We start from the raw sequence: 18,863 nt of genomic DNA on the forward strand, positions 1-18,863 counted from the left end.
TTACTTTGAGTCACTATCAGGCCCTAGTTTACTATGATCCACATATACATTTTGATTTGTTGCAATATTTAAGTCCTTAAGTCCAGGCAGGAAAAAACAATTCAAACTCTAATAATTTATCTTTTTAGATAAGTGATATGTTATCATTGGGCTTCTTTTTCCTTAGGGCTTTGTGGCTTAAAAAAATATTTCATATGCATTACATCAACCAAGATCATAAAATTAGTACAGTTGACCCTTGAACAACACGGAGATTTGGGACACCCACCCTCTGCACAGTCGAAAATCCACCTGTAACTTTACAGTCAGCCCCTGGATTTATGATTCCACATCCATTCATTCAACTAACCACATATTATATAGTACTGTAGTATGTATTTAGTGAAAAAAAAATCTATGTATATGTGGACTTGCGCAGTTCAAATCCGTGTTGCTCAACAGTCAACTGTATTTGAAAATTTAAGATCAGGAAACTGGAGTTCACCAAGGTTAATAATGGTAAAAAAAACCACCCAAACTTATATCTGTACATTGGTGGTGTTTTAGGGGCATGGTGTGTATGGGTATACAGATATCTATCAACTTGTGATTTTTATGCATCTAGTATGTATCTAGCCTTTCTACCCTTCTTAATGACTATATCTTTAATGATATAAAGGAAGTATATATAGCCAAAGGAAAAAGTAGGAACAAAGGGGACACATTTTTCCAGTAATTCTTTTATTCATTGTCAAGGTGCTCATGTCATTAGATAGGGAATAAAGGGAAACCTTTATTTGCAGAAGCCCACAAATATTCTATGTCACATTTTCAAACACATTTATTTGATGATTGTAAGAAGTGAGAAAATTGTAAGAGTACATAGACTCTCCAGGTTGCCCTTACCTCCTGGCCGTTCGTGCTCTCCATCAGTGTGCAAAAGCATGGCGATGGGCATCCCTGCATTCTTGGATCTTCCAGCCACAACCACATTTTTTCCAAATGTTTCAATTCCTTAAAACACAGAGTTTGATTTAAATGAAGAATAAGCAACAAGAAGCAAAGTAAACATCTCAACAGCCAACTGCAATATTCTTTAAAAACTTCTAATTAAATTTGAATTATTTTGTGGCTTGTCTATAATGTTCCCACATTCTCTATTTATAAATATTTCTTTTTATAATTCTTGGATCCGTCATGTTCCCTCTCATTATGGCCTCATTAAAAAACCACAGACATTTTCAAGCTTCCATTAAATTAGTTTTAAACATTAAAATTTATATGATGAGTTAGAAGTGTGGAGACAATTATTAACTACTAATCACAAAGCAAGCAAAGTGCAAGGTCAAGATTAATTGGCAATCAAACTTTGAGCAAATCTAGGACAAAATGAAGTGGGGGAAAAAAAGTATTTTTCACAAAACTCATGCATTTTATTCTATAGGAGAGAAGCACTAAATTTATGGACTTAGAAAGGTCTGAAAGATAAAGCTTACAGATTTAACACACTTAACCTCTTTGGGGCATAGTATCTTCATAAGTAAAATGAAAAATTTAGAATTAAGGTTTTTCTAAGTACTAACATTCTAAGAGTATAATTCTAGGATCTGCTTTCCCTTGGAAGTTCTCTCCCTCAGTTAGAAAAGAGAAGATTAGCAGGAGGAGATGCTGCCAAAAATGTAAGAGACAGTGATGAAGGCAGGAGAACTATCGAGGGTCTTTGAGAGCATTATTGTATTTAGAGCACAATTCAAGGGCAAGTGTTTATAATGAAAACCTAGGTCATTAGAGATGGTGCAAAATGTTCGGCACATTTTTTTTTTTAATAAATTTATTTTATTTATTTATTTTTGGCTGCATTGGGTCTTTGTTGCGGTGCAGGGGCTTCTCATTGCGATGGCTTCTCTTGTTGCAGAGCACGGGCTCCAAGAATGTGGGCTTCAGTAATTGTGGCTCGCGGGCTATAGAGTGCAGGCTCAGTAGTTGTGGTGCACGGGCTTAGTTACTTTGCGGCATGTGGGATCTTCCCGGACCAGGGCTCGAAGCCGAGTCGCCTGCATTGGCAGGCGGATTCTTAACCATTGCACCACCAGGGAAGCCCAGCACATTTTGTTTTTAAAGGTAAGGAGAAACATAATACATTTTGAAAAATGTACATCAAAATACCTTCAGCTTATAGTTTTAGAGTAGGGAGATAAACTTTCTATTTGGAAAATTCATTCCCTGAAAGGTGAAACAGCAGTTTCTTGTAACCTGGCATGTGTTCTTCATTTTATCTTATTTCAGATTATTCTTTGACTTCTGTAACTTTATATATTCCTGTAGATTGAAGTTTAATGCTTATTTTCTTTCACTCTCTGTCAAGGCAATGTGCAAATGCTCATTTTGGCACTTAGCACCCATGTCCCATAGACCAACCTGTTCGTTGGATAATTTCCCAAACAGCACTAGCAGTGGCAGGTATGAGAGAATGCTGGTCCAGGCATAGTCTTCCAATGTTAATAATATGAAATCCATCTACGTCTTTTTCCGGGGCAATTCCATTACATACTGTCCTCTCATCCACATGGTCTGAAAAGTAAATAACATTGATTTAATTTTACAATTGTTATCTATTTGCAAGTCTGGAAAGTTAAATCGGAGGGCCTACAGCCAGATCACTTATGGTTCAGCTTTAGTTAAGATATAAAATCATTACTCTATTCCTTTTATTGCCATGAAAATAGTAAGCCAAACTGCTCTTGACCAATGGCTGTAATTAACTGCTGTAAGAGTATATGCAAGTACAGGGCCAGAAGTGGCTGGCCTGGTAAAAGGGAAAAATCTGTGAAATCAAACAATACCAATGAGATCTGGGAACAGTCAGATGATAAGGCTTTGCCTCTATAAGTTTACATATTTAAATGTATGTTTTTCCTATACAAGATAGTTCCATGAATAGGCTTCTGTTGAATATTGTTAGCATTACAGATTAAAAGGTCTTTGTTAGTGTTAAAAATAGCCATGACATCATTAATGCCTAGCTTCCTACCAAATGACATAATAGAAAAGCAAACACACACACACACACACACACACACACACACATCATTCCCCTGAAGCATTATTACATTGAAATCCAAAATATCATTATGGTTTCCTTTATGAAAGGAAAAGAACATAACTTGAGTAATGAACTAATCAAATGAGATATGAGATGCCAATCGTCTCATTTTGAAAAGTAATAAGTATAGAAATATAAAATAGGCTCTTAATACTACTCTATGCAGAGTAGCTTAGGTTACCCTAAACCCAACAATTAACCCACATTCCTAAAATATTAGAATAAAGGTATATTTGCTATAGAAAAGTTTCCTTATGCATTACACAATGAATGCCATTTAGAAATAATTTTTTAAAACATTATCAATACCCAAGTTCAAACAGTTTTCAAAGAGACATGCCTTATGTCTCAGATCTTTTATATGCTAAACGTGACACTACTGCCATCTTACTTTAAATAGATCCAATTTGCCATTACTAGGCTACCAAATCATTTACATATATAAACGTCATAATATGAATCATATTCAATTAGAAATTGGGTCTTTGGAATATCTCTCCAATGATTAGTTTGTCACTTTCAATAATTGTATTCATTCTATAATGTCCTAGCAGAGTAAGCCTCCATCTGTTTTCTCTGAAGACAGAAGATGATTATACAAGTTCTAGCAAAAATTTTTTTTTAGAATTACATATTTAACTTACTATTTGAGGACAAAAATAGTGGTTCCTTTTTAAATCTGGTTGATTATGATGATGATGATGATGATGATGGTGATGATTCAGTTTTTAGACACCTACAACTCATGCAGAAGCTTCATGCCATGGATATTTCTTACAACAAAATCAAAAGCTTTGTAAATAAAAAAAGAAATAACTGTAATTGAACCCTCCATTATTGAGTTCTGGCTTAAATTAGTTCATTTCTAAATTCAAAATTGGCTACTGTATGTATGGGCCAATAATGTATTGAAAGAATTCAACAAAGGTTCTTTTGTAGATTTTGAGAGCCATCCTCTTACCAAATATGTCTGAACTATACTGAATTTCGCAGTCTACTGGTCTGTGCTGTTTTACTCACTAAAAATAACATTAACTTGTAATGAACAATTCATCTCACACAATAGCTGAAATACTCAGGAAGAAATGTAAGCATCTGAAAATTTGGGGGCAAGCACTAGAAACTGGCAACTATAGACCTGTCCTCTAACGTAATTCTTAAAACTTCAACTCAGATCTTCTTTTCAGAACAATTTTATCTTAATTAAGTAATTTTTGTTTAAAAGACAGATGTGTGGACATATAAAAGGTGTGATGTAGTGAACACATAAAAACTGATTATTAATGTGCTTACTATTTAACCTAAAAGGAAAAAACCTATATGAGTAGATTAAAAATGTTAAGATCATAAAAATCAAGGACACCAATTCATACATCATTTTTATGTAACTCTGTGTTATCTCAGGAGTGGATTAAATCTCACATACATCCTTTGCCAGGAAAGATGTACCTTTCATTATGTAATCTACTGTGTATGGAAATAGTATGAGTTAGTATATCTTACACTCAAACAGTGCTTTATAATGTTCATGTTACCATCACATAGGTTTCCCCTTTGGTCTTCATAGTTACTGAGGGCTAAGATAGAAAAGGTATTATCTTCATTTTAAAGATGAAGCTCAAAGATTTTGAGACTCAGCCAATCTCAAACTACTACTAAGAAGAGGGGTCCAGAATTAAAATCCACATCTGTTTGCCCTAAAACCAGTTTTTCTTTCTGTGTTATACAGAAATCATAAATATTAATCAATCTTAAATACCACTCAACAATTAATATCAGCAAGGGCCCCTGTCCCTTCTAATCAAGACATTTTGATAATCCTAAAATATCCCAAGGAATGCACTGTTTCTTCTAGACCTCCAAAAACAACAGTATTTTTGGATTAACTAACATGTATCTAAATACATGCAAAAAAGCATCAAACATTTTATAGCACCTTTTGTTAAATGAGTAAGAGAAATAAATACATTTCATGCTTTTAACTGACAGCTACTGAAAGTCCCCTGATGTCTCATCCCTGGGGCCCATGACTTGAAAAGAAGAAACAATCATGAGCCTCAATAGCATTAATTTTTTCACAATGGTTATAAAACATTTTTCATTCATAGAATACATTGGCAAACAACTAACCACTTAATATCTTACCCAAATGAACAGGGAAAATTGGCATTATTCACTTTGTGAGTGTGTGTTTTTCCCATCTATTTAATATTATGAGAAGTCATTAAATCATGCCAGGAAAAAAAAGTCATCAAATTGAATTCATAATACCGCAATAGAACAGCTCAGGGAATGTCTTTAGGGGCCACACTTTAGAACTACAACATTGAATATATATTTCTGTGATTTATTTATAACATGTTTCATTGTCTTTGGACAAGTAACAACAACAACAACAAAAAGACAACAAACAAATTACTGGTTTATTTTCCATCCAAGGATTTTCAGGTTACTGTTCAAAAGTACCTCTTTCCACTTCCCCAATGCCTGTTGGATAAGGGCAAGCTCATGAGCAGAGTAAATATGTTCTTTAGCTTGATTATATCTTTTGTCCTATACTTCCCTCCCTCCAAGTGCCCCATCCCTTTTCCTACCATCATTATGACACATCCTTACCTCAAGTCACACCAATCTGTGTCCCATTCCCCAAGCCCTTAACATTAATTTTTGCATTTCCACATTCTTTCTCATGATTATTTTTCCATTACTAATTCCTTCCTCTCTGTTGTTTCACATCCTATTTATTCTTCAATATATTGATCCCTTCTCAGCTGTTCCCTCATCACAAAGTGAAATGATACTTTTTATCTCTTCTGGTCCCCAAAGAACTACTATAAAAAGCACTTACCACATTACTTCAGTTAGTTGAGCACGTTAGTTATTTAAGTATCTCTCTTACTTATGAGTGTGAGCCTTTTAGGGAACAGACTTTGTCTTATTAAACTGATTCACCCATAGCCTTCTCCAACTCAGTTGATGGAAATTCCATCCTTCTGTGTTATATAGAAATCATCCTTACTTGCCAGAAAAACCTGGAGACATTCTGAACACCTCACTTTCTTTCACACGCAACATCCAATCAATTAAAAAATCTGTTGGTTCTTCCCTCATAAACATATCTAGCCCTTCACTAGCCTCACCATGTCAACTCTGGTTTGAGTGGCCATTATCTCTCCTGTGAACTCTTGCAACAACTAATTCTCCTAGCTAATTATTTGCTTCTATATTTGCATCCATATAATCTATTCACAAAATAGCAGAGGTTATTTTTTTTCCACATCTTTATTGGAGTATAATTGCTTTACAATGTTGTGTTAGTTTCTGCTGTACAACAAAGTGAATCAGCTATATGTATACACATATCCCCATATCTCCTCCCTCTTGAGCCTCCCTCCCACCCTCCCTATTCCATCCCTCTGGGTCGTCACAAAGCATCGAGTTGATCTCCCTGTGCTCTGCAGCAGCTTCCCACTAGCCATCCATTTTATAGCTGGTAGTGTATATATGTCCATGCCACTCTCTCACTTCATCCCAGCCTCCCCTTCCCCCCACCCCCGCCCCTGTCTTCAAGTCTGTGTTCTCTACGTCTGCGTCTTTATTCCTGTCCTGCCACTAGGTTCATCAGTAACACTTTTTTAGATTCCATATATATGCATTAGCATATGGTATTTGTTTTTCTCTTTCTGACTTACTTCACTCTGTATGACATAATCTAGGCCCATCCAACTCACTACAAATAACTCAATTTCGTTCCTTTTTATGGCTGAGTAATATTCCATTGAATATGTGTACCACATCTTCTTTATCCATACATCTGTTGATGGACATTCAGGTTGATTCCATGTCCTGGCTATTGTAAATAGAGCTGCAGTGAACATTGGGGTACATGTCTCTTTTTGAATTATGGTTTTCTCAGGGTATATGCCCAGTAGTGGGATTGCTGGGTCATATGGTAGTTCTATTTTTAGTTTTTTAAGGAACCTCCACACTGTTCTCAAATGCATGTCTGCTTACACCACTCTTTTCCTCAAAACCCTGCTCTTCTTGCTATTCCTCTAACATATCAGGTATTTCCCACCTTGGTTACTGCTCTTGTGTCTGCCTGGAGGCTTTCCAAAAAAACCTGTCACTTTGGCTAAATCCCTCTCTTCTTTCAAATCTTTGCTTAATTTCCACATTCTCTGTAAGGACTATTTCAACCACATTATTTTAAAATGTAAGTTCCATGTCTGATAATGTTGAAGTTGTTTACATTAGACTAAACTTCTCACAGGAAACAACTGTAAACATTGGAAAAATTATATTAAAATAGAAGTATCAAGGATGTATCATACAATACAGAGAATATAGCCAATATTTTGTAATAACTGTAAATGGAATGTAAAATGTAAAATTTTTAAATTAAAAATAAAAAAACACAGCTATCTGACTCTGGAGAGTTACTAGAAGCAGACAGATTTGGAAGAGAATGGACATCTGAAAGGAATATCACTGAAAGTGTTTCCATTTTGGAGGTTTTTCTAGACAAAGGACAGTTCGAATTTGGATAGAAATCTGCAGTCTTACTTGCTTGAGGAATCAAAGGACAAAGTTTGGGGTTACTACAGAAACTGGAAATTGAAGGGATATACCCAGGAAAAGAGAAAACCACAGAGGGGAGACTCAACTTGTGTCTATAAATTCTTCCCAAATCTCTGACTGACCCCTGAAGAACACACACAAGAGGCGAACTCCAAGCAGCCCATCTAACACTAAGAGAACTAAACAGAATGCAGCTGTGGCTCACCAAGGGCAAAGCAAAGCTTGAAGTCCTCAATATGACAGGCATTCCCAAAAAAAAAAAAAAATTACAGTTAACATTATACTTAATAATGGAATACTGAACCTTTCCCCCAAGATCAGAAGGTGGCAAGGGTGTCCACCCCCACCATTTCTATTCAGCATTTTATTGGAGATCCTAGCTGGCGTAATAAGATAAGGAAAATAAAAAAGAGTTCTAAAGATCAAAAAGGAAGAAGTAAAACTCTCTAGCCACTCTAATGGTTGTTTATGCAGAATATTCTAAAGAATATACAAAACAACAAAACAAAAAATAAATAAAGTGAATTTAGCAAGATCACAGAATACCAAGTCAATATACAAAAAAAAATCAATTGTATTTCTGTATAGAAGCAGCAACTACTAAAAAATGAAATTTAAATAATTCTGTTTACAAAAACTCACAGATCAGAAAATTCTTAGGAGTAAATTTTAAAATTGGGGGCATGATTTTTATAATGAAAACTACAAAATGTTTCTGACAGATGACCTAAATAAATGGAGGGTGTACCATATTCATGTATTGGAAGACTCAATAATATTAAGATGTCAATTCTTCCAATTTGATCTATAGATTCAATGTAATCTCAATCACAATCCTATGAGGGTTTTTTTGGTAGAAGTTGACAAACTGATTCTAAAATTTATATGGCTATGCAAAGGACTTAGAATATCCAAAGAAATCTTGAAAATGAGCAAAAAGGACTTACAATACCTGACTTCAAGACTTGCTACAAAGCTACAGTAATCAAGACAGTGTGGTGCTAGTGTAGGGATAGACAAATAGATCAATGGAACAGAATAGAAAGCCCAACTTTAGACTAACACTTATACAGTTATTTGACTTTTTACAAAGTTGCCAAAAGCAATTCAATGGGAAAAAGAAAGTCTTTTCAACAAATAATACTTGAAGAATTTGATAGCCATATAGAAAAAAAACAAACTGAGCCACAATCCCTACTTCATACTGTGAAGGAGAAAATTTGCCACACCAAAATGTGTCTCTTTGGCATGAGGATTTCATTTTACCTCCCCCTTAACTGCCTAAAGAATTTAGATAAAAGACCTGTTCCCAGAATAGGGGTATCACCAGAGATCACCTGCAAAGAATATGGGCTAGGTTGCTGGGGGAAACTCTAGGCAGGACCTAGAAATCAGAATCCACTCTGTGCCCCACTATCTCTTCACGGCCCAGCAAATATTTGTCTACTAAACATTTGCTTTTCCACCTCCAGGTGAATTGCCTGCCTCCCCTTTAAGTCCGAAGCCTAGCTGCTAAGAGAAGATGGGGAATGTAAGGAAAAATGTGCATGTTTGGAGTACTTTATTTGTCTGCCACAGAAAAAAGCAGATCTAAAATAGGGATTAACAGAATTTTAAAAATTTCAGAAGGGCTGGGAAGGGCTCTCTGAGCCAGTGGCATTTAAGCTAAGACCTGAAGGTTGGGAAGAAGTCAGCCCCCGTATGTTTGAAAGATAACCAATGTAGTTAAGAGGTCAAAGGCTAAACTCTATTCAAGTAATAAAATGTGCATTTTTCTAGCATGTCCTTTGTATAATAAATACTATAAAATAAAAATATAACATTCCTGAACATCCCCCGAACATCCCAATCCTCTTTACCATGCTCTACTTTTTCTTTCTTCCCATAGCATATCAACTTCTAATAGATATACAGTAATTACTTATTTATTGTGTTTATTTTTTGTTGTCTGTCTCTCCTACTACTCAGCAAGGGCAGAACTTTCTGTCTTCTTTTTTTTTTCATTGATGTATTCCTAGCACAAAGCACAGTGCTTGGAAATTTGTTGAATAAATGACTACAATTACCCTTGATTTATAAATGAAGAAGCTGAGACAAATGAGTGGAAACCTGCAGACAATTAGAATAGACTAACATAAGGAAAAGATGTCTGATCCTTCTACAACCTCTGACATCCATCTTTTTCAAATACAATGAAAAACCAAAATGCTTTCATTAAAATTTTGATTTGTCAATAGCTGCATCTACATTATTAGATATTTGGCACTTTTATATCCTCTGATATAAATTTAATGTAAAAGATTCATGTCTGTTTGTTTTTCATTTATTTCTTCCTTTCAGGACTTGAAAAATAAGAAACCTCAGGCAAAGCTTTATGCTGATACATTAAAGTCCACACTCGGAACAAGTGTAGACAAGGCCTCTAAAAATTCACTCATTTATTCACTCAATAAATATTTATGTATTTATAATATTTAAATATTTATTGTCTACCATGTGCCTGGCACTGTTCTAAGGGTTTAGGATATATAAGCTAACCAAACAAACAAAACTCTTAACCTCTGGAGCTTACATTCTAAAGGAATAAAGATCTGCCTAATCAAATTATTTAGCTGCAGCCTCTTAATGAGTTAATTATTTTCTAGGAGTAAATGAGAGATATACTTTTGGAAGCTGGGTTCACTGTTCTCAACCCAATATATAAGTTACACCCTCTGGGTTCTACATCAATGTTTCAAGACAGAAAATACTTATCAGTTCTTACCACTTACCCAATATCATTTTAGAACTGTTTCATCATCAAGGGGTAAGAGAACAAAAAGGGAATGGGAAGTGACTATTATCTCACTGTATTACTCTCCCCCCAAATCTGAGAAAACAATAGAGCTTGGAGGTGGAGCGGGAGGTGTTCTCTAGGTCAGAAAGGGGTGGATCTGGCCCTTTACCCTTCCTTAGGCTCTTTCTCCTATAGCCACAAAACTACAAGGACATCCTTAGGCAGGCTTACTTCATAGGCTATTAAAAAAAGTTAATGAAGTGGGAACCTACACATCACGCGATGGTTGCTACCTTTGACCCTTAGAGTTTCTTGAGTCATATGAAGAGTAGATGGAGATCCAAAAATTGCCTTATTTTTCAGAAGTAGTGTTGAAGACACCCTGGTCTATTAAGCCCTTGGATTCCTAGACACTATACATGGTGACTTCTGTCAAATACATTGTACTAAACTTGAAGCAGTGTCTATTCCATAGAGGAAACAGTTGGATAAGTAAGCATGTCTATTCTGATGAGCTTCTTTTACACAAAAGGGAAAAGAAGAGATGCTGTGTTTTAGGGACTTGCTTGCAAACTTCTCAAGGACAGTGAGTCTCAAATTGTTTTCTAACTACCCCTTTCCCCTAGTGACTATCACAGACACATATATATGAATAGATTGGATTCTAGGTAAATATTTTTTGAACTGGTAAATGAACAAAGAGCGTCAGAGAGCAATCATACAAATACTTCTCTTGAAAGACTTTCTACAAAGAAATACCCAGATGTTTCAAAGGGCCCTTTGATTTTGGTAAATTCTTTATCAAAGCTAAACGCGCTCAAAAATACATGAGGATATCATGATAAAGAAAAGAGAAAAATATGAAAAAGAAAAGAAGTAACTATTGTTGATCCAAGAAATTCCAGATTTTGAAGATACTTTGAAAAGTAAATAATCTCAAGTTACATGATATAGTATGTTTATGATAGCAACTGCTCAAAAAGACGTAATTATATAGATCTGAGTGACTAAAATAACTCTTGGGATGGTTTCCATCTGGAAATGAATAGGAAGACACACATATGGCTACAGGGACCTACCAATCCCACTGATAGGTAAATCATATCAAAATGATTTACTCAGCTTTCAGTATAAACCATTAAACTTTTTTTTTTTTTTTAAACCACTGCTTGCCTGATGCTGCCATCATGTGGTTTTCATAAACCACAGCAGGAGAATTTTCCACTTTGTTCCCCCACATCCCCACATAAATTCTCTGATAGAAATGTTACCTATGAGAAAATTTTTTTAAGTAGATAAATGATATTGTGGGGATGCCTTTGTTTCTATATTAACACTAAAATCATGTTAGAAAGGATTTGAATAAAATATTGTTTAAAATCTGGACCTTTTTCTCTGCATAAACCTTAAATGCATAAATTGGTTGAATGGCTTGTGACACGATCTCAATATTGGTCCAAGCACAATCGAATTTTAAATTATTAATTAGTTATTTTTCATAATAAGCTAGATATATGCAAATCCACCACCCCAAACAAAAGTTATGGACTTGACAATAGTCTATATTTAATCATATATTTCGCCCATGAACCCACCTCATTTCCTGCTCCAGCCTTAGGTAAACTTCATCCTGCATCCTGTGCTTATCATTCCCTTGACTTCCTTTCCATATAGTTTTATTGCATTTATTTGTATTCCTAATAGATTTTTTTAAACAGCTTTATTTAAGAATATTTGAATATAATAGACTGCACATATTTAAAGTGTACAATTTGATAGGCTTTGACGTATGTATATACTTGTGAAACCATCACCACAATCAAGGTAATGAACATATACACCACCCTGAAAAGTTTCCACAGGCCCCTTTTCCTCATCCCTTCCTCCTTCCCTTTCCTGTCCCCTCACCTCCAACTACTTGTAACCACTTGCTATGGGCTGAATTGTGTCCCCCCAAAATTCATATGTTGAATCCCCCAACCCCTAATGTAATGATATGTAATTAGGTTTACATGAAGTCATCAGGGTGGGGCCCTCATGATGGGATTAGCGCCCTTATAAGAAGAGACACCAGAGAGCTTGCTCTCTTTGCTATGTGCAGACACAGAAAGAAGGGGTTGTCTGTCTGAAAGCCAGGAAGAGAGCTCTCACTAACCCAACCATGCTGGCACCCTGATCTCAGACAGGCTCCAGAACTGTGAGAAAATAAATTTTTGTTATTTAAGGCACCCAGTCTATGATATTTTGGTATAGCAGACCAAGCAGACTAATAACCACTGATCTGCTTTCTGTCACTATATATCAGTTTGTATTACATAAAATTTTATATAAATAGAACCACAGAGTATGTACTCTTATTTGTATGGATAATTTCACTCAGCATAATTATCTTGATATTCACCCAAGCTGGAGTGTGCATCAATATTTCATTCCTTTATTTACTGCTGGGTAATAGTCCATTGTATAGATAAACCATAGTTAATATCTATTCACCTGTTAATGCATATTTGAGTTGTTTATAGCTTTTGGCTATTGCAAATCATACTTCTATGAATATGCATATACAAGTCTTTATATTGACACATATATCTCTTTCTTTAAGTAAATACATAGACATGGAATGGATGGACCATATAATAAATATATATATGTAAATTTTTAGGACACTGCCAAACTATTTTTCAAAGTGTACCATTTTGCATTCCACCGGCAACACATCCTCACTAATATATGGTATTGTCAGTTGTAGTTCTAATAACAACCATTCTAATAGGTGTGTAGTAGTATCTTATTATAGTTTCCATTCGAGTTTCTCTAATGACTACAGATGTTGAGTATCTACTTATGTCCTTATTTATCATTTGTATTTCTTCTTTGGTGAAGTATCTGTTCAAATCTTTTGATGATTTTTAGTATTTATCCTGTTTGGTGTTCTTTATGGTTTGGTGTCTGTTATTAATTTTGAAAAGTTTTAGCCATTATTACTTCAAATATCTCTTCTGCCCTGTTCTCTCTTCTCCTGGTATTCCAACTGTGTGTATGTTATACCTTTTGAAAATGTCCTATAGTTCTTGAATGTTTTCTTCTGTCTTTTTTGTTTTCCTCTCTGCATTTCAATTTGAGAAGTTTCTACTTATATATTCTGAAGCTTACTGATTCTTTTCTTGGCCATGTCCAGTCTACAGTTGAGACCATCAATGCGTTTTCCATTTTTGTTAAAGTGTTTTTGATTTCAGCATTTCTTTTTGAATCTTTCTTAGAGTTGCCATCTCTCTGCTTTCATTACCCATCTGTTCTTGCATATTGTCTACTTTTTCCACCAGAGCCCCTAATATATTAATCATAGTTATCTTAAATTTCCTAATAACTCCAAAATCTGTGTCAGATGTGAATCTTGTTCTGATGCTTTTTGGGTTCTTCAGACTGTTTTTCTTTGTCTTTTGGCATGTCTTGTCATTTTTTTGTTGAAAGCTACATCCAAGACTAGGGCCCCCAGGAGTTTCTCATTCTTATGCTAGTACACACTTTACTTCCAGAAATTCATCAAAATTCCCAATTACATTGTTTCCATCAGTTTATGGTTCCAGTAGCTTCTGTACAGGTAAATAGATCTTGGTTGCAACTTTCTGGATTTTCTTATCTCTCCAGATTTTGGGATGGTGGTTTGCCTTGCAACCTCAGTTCTCTGATGGGTCAAGAAAAGTATTGATTTTCAGTTTGTTCAGTTTTTTCTTGTTTTAGGGACAAGAGGATTTATGTTATTCCGGCTAGAGTTGGGCTTTGTTTAATTGGGTTGTTTTCATTTTCCTGATATTGATTTTTGAGAGCACTTCATATATTCCACATATACATATGTTATCAAATATGTGCTCTGCAAATATTTTCTTCTCATCTGCCTTATCTTCTCATTCTTTTAATAGTATCTTTTGAAAAGCAGTAGTTTTAAATTTTGATGAAATCTAATTTATCAAGTTCTTGTTTCATATTCATACGCAATCCAATTGTTCCAGCACCATTATTGAAAAGCACATCTTTTCTGCACTAATTTGTCTTTCCAACTTTGTCAAAAATTAGTTGTTAATATAGATGTGGATCTATTTGTGGAATTCTAATTTTTGCCCATTGATGTTTCTCTATCCTGATTCCAATACCACTCTGTCTTGATTACTGTAGCTTTATAATTAGTCTATTTAATAAATTTTAATTGAGGTATAAATGACATATAACATTATATTAGTTTCAGATGTACAACATAATGATTCAATATTTACATATATTACAAAATAATCACCACAGTAAGTCTAGTTAACATCCCTCACCACATATAGTCACAATATTTTTTTCTTATGATGACTTTTAAGACGTACTTTCTTAAGAACTTTCAAATATGCCATACAGTATTATTAATCTTAGTCACTGTGCTGTGCATTACATCCCCATGACTTATTTGATAACTGAAAGTTTGTATCCTTTGATTTTAAGACGTTTGATTAGTCTTAAAATCAGGAAGTATTACTCTTTCAACAATATAACTCATTTTCAAAGCTGTTTTAACTATTCTAGGTACTTTGCATTTCTATATGAATTTGACAATCAGTTTATCAACTGCTACAAAAAAGTATGCTGGGATTTTAATTGGGACTGCCTTGAATCCACAAATTAATTTGAAGATAACTGACATCTTAACAATATTTAGTCTTCCAACCCATGAACATAATATATTGATTTATTTAGGTCTTCTTTAATTTCTCTCAGGAATGTTCTGTAGTTTTCAATGCACAGGTTCTCACATCTTTTGTCAAATTTATGCCTGAAGATTTCACATTTTTGATCCTATTTTAAATGTCTCTTTTCATCTCAGTATCTGATATTTGATGCTAATACATAGGATGGAGATTGATATTTGCATATTAATCTTGTATCTTCCAATCTTGTTAAACTCATTTATTAGTATTAGTAGCTTTTTTTTTTCTAGATTCCATTGGATTTTCTACATAGACAATCATGTTATCTGCTTTTTATTTTCTTTCCCTTGCCTTGCCTTCTGTGTCAGTTAGAATCTCCATGAATAGACATGATAAGAATGGACATTCTTGATTTCTTCCTGATCATAAGAGGAAAATACTGTCTTTCATAATGAACTATGATGTTAGCTGTGAATTTTTTATATGTGTCCTTTATCAGCTTGAGGAAGTTCCCTTTTATTATTATTAGTTATATGACAGCTTTTTATCAGGAATCAATGAATTTTACCAAAAAGTTAATCTATTTATTGAGATAATCATATGATTTTCCATTTTTAGTTTGTTAATGTGGTGAAATACATTGTTTGATTTTCTAATGTTAAACCAATGTTGCATTCCTGTAATAAAAGTCATGATGAATTTTGGTCATGATGAATGATACTTTTTATATATTGTTGGATTTTATTTGTTAAATTTTGCTAATCCTTTTTCATTTATGTTCATGAAAGATACTGTTCTGTGGTTTTCCTTTCTTCTAATGCCTTTGCCTGTTTTTTGGTATCAGAGTAATGGTGGACTCATATAATGACTTAGGAAGTATTTCCGCCTCTTCAATATTATTTTTTCTTTAAATATTTGGTAGACTTCACCAGTAAAGCCATCTGAACATGGAGCTTTCTTTGTGGAATGGATTTTCACTACAAAGTCGATTTTTTAATAAGAGTTATTCAGGTTATCTATTTATTTTTGCGTGCACTTTGGCAGTGTGTATCTTTCAAGAAAGTAGTCCATTTCCTCTAATTTGCCAAATTAACTGGGATAAAGTTGTCTAACATATTCCCTTTTATCTTTTTAATATCTGTAAAATCTATAGTGATCTTTCTCATTTCTGATATTGGTAATTTGTATCTTCCTTTTTCCCTGATAGTCTAGCTTTCATTTCATTATTTTCTTCATTATTATTTTGTTTTCTAATTCATTAATTTCTGCCCTGATCTTTATTACTTCCTTTCTTGTCCTTACTTTGTCTTTAACTTGCTCTTCTTTTTCTAGTATCTTAAGGTGGGAGCTGAGGTTATTGATGTGGGACCTTTCTTCTTTTCTAAGATAGGTGTTTAGTGCTATATATTTCCTCCTAAGTAATTTTTTAGCAGCATACCATAAATTTTGATATATTGTATTTTCATTGAAATGTTAAAAGTGATTTCTAACTTCCCTTTTATTTTCTTACTTGACACATGGGTTATTTAGATGTTATTTATTTTCCAAATATTGGGAAATTTTCCAGATATTTTTCTGCTAGTGATTTTTAATCTAACTCCATTGTGGTGAGGGAAAATGCTTTAGGTAATGTAAATCCTTCTATATTTGAGATTTGTTTTATAGCCTAGAATATGTTATCTCTTGGTAAATGTTCTATGTGAACTTGAAAAAAAATGTGTATTCTGTTGTTTGCAGGGAGAGTGTTCTGTAAATGTCAATTAGATCAAATTGGATGATATTCTACTTCAAATCTTTGTTCTTACTGATTTTCTCTCCACTTGTTCTCTCAGTTATTGAGAGAGGGGTACTAAAATCTATGATTATAATTTTGGATTTGTCTATTTTCCTTACAATTCTATTAGTTTTTGTTAATGCTTTCTTCTTAGGTATATAAACAATTGAGGTTGGTATTTCTGTTTGATAAACTGACTCCTTTATTACTGTGGAATGACCTTCTTTATTCATGGTAGTATCCATTGCTCTGAAATATACTTTGCCTGCTATTAACATAACCACTCCAGCTTTCTTTTGATTTATGTTAATATAGTGTGTCTTTTACATCCTTTTTCTTTTAACCTCTCTGGATCCTTATACTTAAAATGTATTTCCTGTAGGCACCATATAGTTGGGTCTTGTTTTTTATTCAATCTGACAACCTCTGACATTTAACTGGATTATATACATTACATTTATGTGATTAAATCTATTGTTCCCCCATTTTCTTTCTTCCTTTAGAATAATTTGAACATTTTTAACTATTGGATGTTATCTCTTTTACTGGCTTATTAGCTATAACTCTTTGCTGTGTGGGGTTTTTTTTAGCAGCTGCTTGTGATTTTTTTTTTTAACATCTTTATTGGAGTATAATTGCTTTACAATGGTGTGTTAGTTTCTGCTTTATAACAAAGTGAATCAGTTATACATATACATATGTTCCCATATCTCTTCCCTCTTGCATCTCCCTCCCTCCCACCCTCCCTATCCCACCCCTCTAGGTGGTCACAAAGCACAGAGCTGATCTCCCTGTGCTATGCAGTTGCTTCCCACTAGCTATCTATTTTGCGTTTGGTAGCGTATATATGTCCATGCCACTCTCTCACTTTGTCACATCTTACCCTTCCACCTCCCCATATCCTCAAGTCCATTCTCTAGTAGGTCCGTGTCTTTATTCCCGTCTTGCCACTAGGTTCTTCATGACCCTTTTTTTTTTTTTTCCCTTAGATTCTATATATATGTGTTAGCATACGGTATTTGTTTTTCTCTTTCTGACTTACTTCACTCTGTATGACAGACCCTAACTCCATCCACTTCACTACAAATAACTCCATTTCATTTCTTTTTATGGCTGAGTAATATTCCATTGTATATAAGTGCCACATCTTCTTTATCCATTCATCTGATGATGGACATTTAGGTTGCTTCCATGTCCTGGCTATTGTAAATAGAGCTGCAATTAACATTTTGGTACATGACTCTTTTTTTTTTTTTTTTTTATGGCTGTATTGGGTCTTCATTTCTGTGTGAGGGCTGTCTCTAGTTGTGGCAAGCGGGGGCCACTCTTCATCACGGTGCACGGGCCTCTCACTATCGCGGCCTCTCTTGTTGCAGAGCACAGGCTCCAGACGCGCAGGCTCAGTAATTGTGGCTCACGGGCCCAGTTGCTCCGTGGCATGTGGGATCCTCCCAGACCAGGGCTCGAACACGTGTCCCCTGCATTGGCAGGCAGATTCTCAACCACTGCGCCACCAGGGAAGCCCAGTACATGACTCTTTTTGAATTATGGTTTTCTCAGGGTATATGCCCAGTAGTGGGATTGCTGGGTCATATGGTAGTTCTATTTTTTAGTTTTTTAAGGAACCTCCATACTGTTCTCCATAGTGGCTGTATCTGCTTGTGATTTTATAGTATGCAGCTTTAACTTATTTCAGTCTACCCTCAAGTGATATATCACTTCACATATAGAATAAAAATCTTACAATAATATCCTTTCTTCCTTTCTGACTTTTGTGCTATTGTTGTACATGCTACAAACCACACATTAAATTGTTTTTATTTTGGGATAAATACCAATTATATTCTAAAATTATTTGACTAATAAGAAAAATATCAGATATACTTACTCATGTAGCTACAATTTCCATTGTTCTTCATTCCTTTGGCTAGATACATATTTTCATTTGGTATCATTTCTTTCTGC

The 18,863-nt window shown here is 34.5% G+C and overlaps 1 protein-coding gene across 2 annotated transcripts in view; it reads right to left on the reverse strand.

Moving 5' to 3' along the window:
- Positions 1-18,863, reverse strand: part of MTHFD2L (methylenetetrahydrofolate dehydrogenase (NADP+ dependent) 2 like) — a 148,689-nt gene that overhangs the window by 94,008 nt on the left and 35,818 nt on the right. For both annotated transcript variants that reach the window (XM_007179832.3, XM_007179833.2), the window contains 2 exons: positions 2,398-2,550; positions 886-993 (listed from right to left, as the gene is read on the reverse strand). In XM_007179832.3, coding sequence (XP_007179894.2) covers positions 886-993; positions 2,398-2,550 — 261 coding nt within the window. The remainder of the gene's footprint in view (positions 1-885; positions 994-2,397; positions 2,551-18,863) is intronic.

This window comes from Balaenoptera acutorostrata, chromosome 5, assembly GCF_949987535.1.
Source record: "Balaenoptera acutorostrata chromosome 5, mBalAcu1.1, whole genome shotgun sequence".
Lineage (NCBI taxonomy): Eukaryota > Metazoa > Chordata > Mammalia > Artiodactyla > Balaenopteridae > Balaenoptera > Balaenoptera acutorostrata.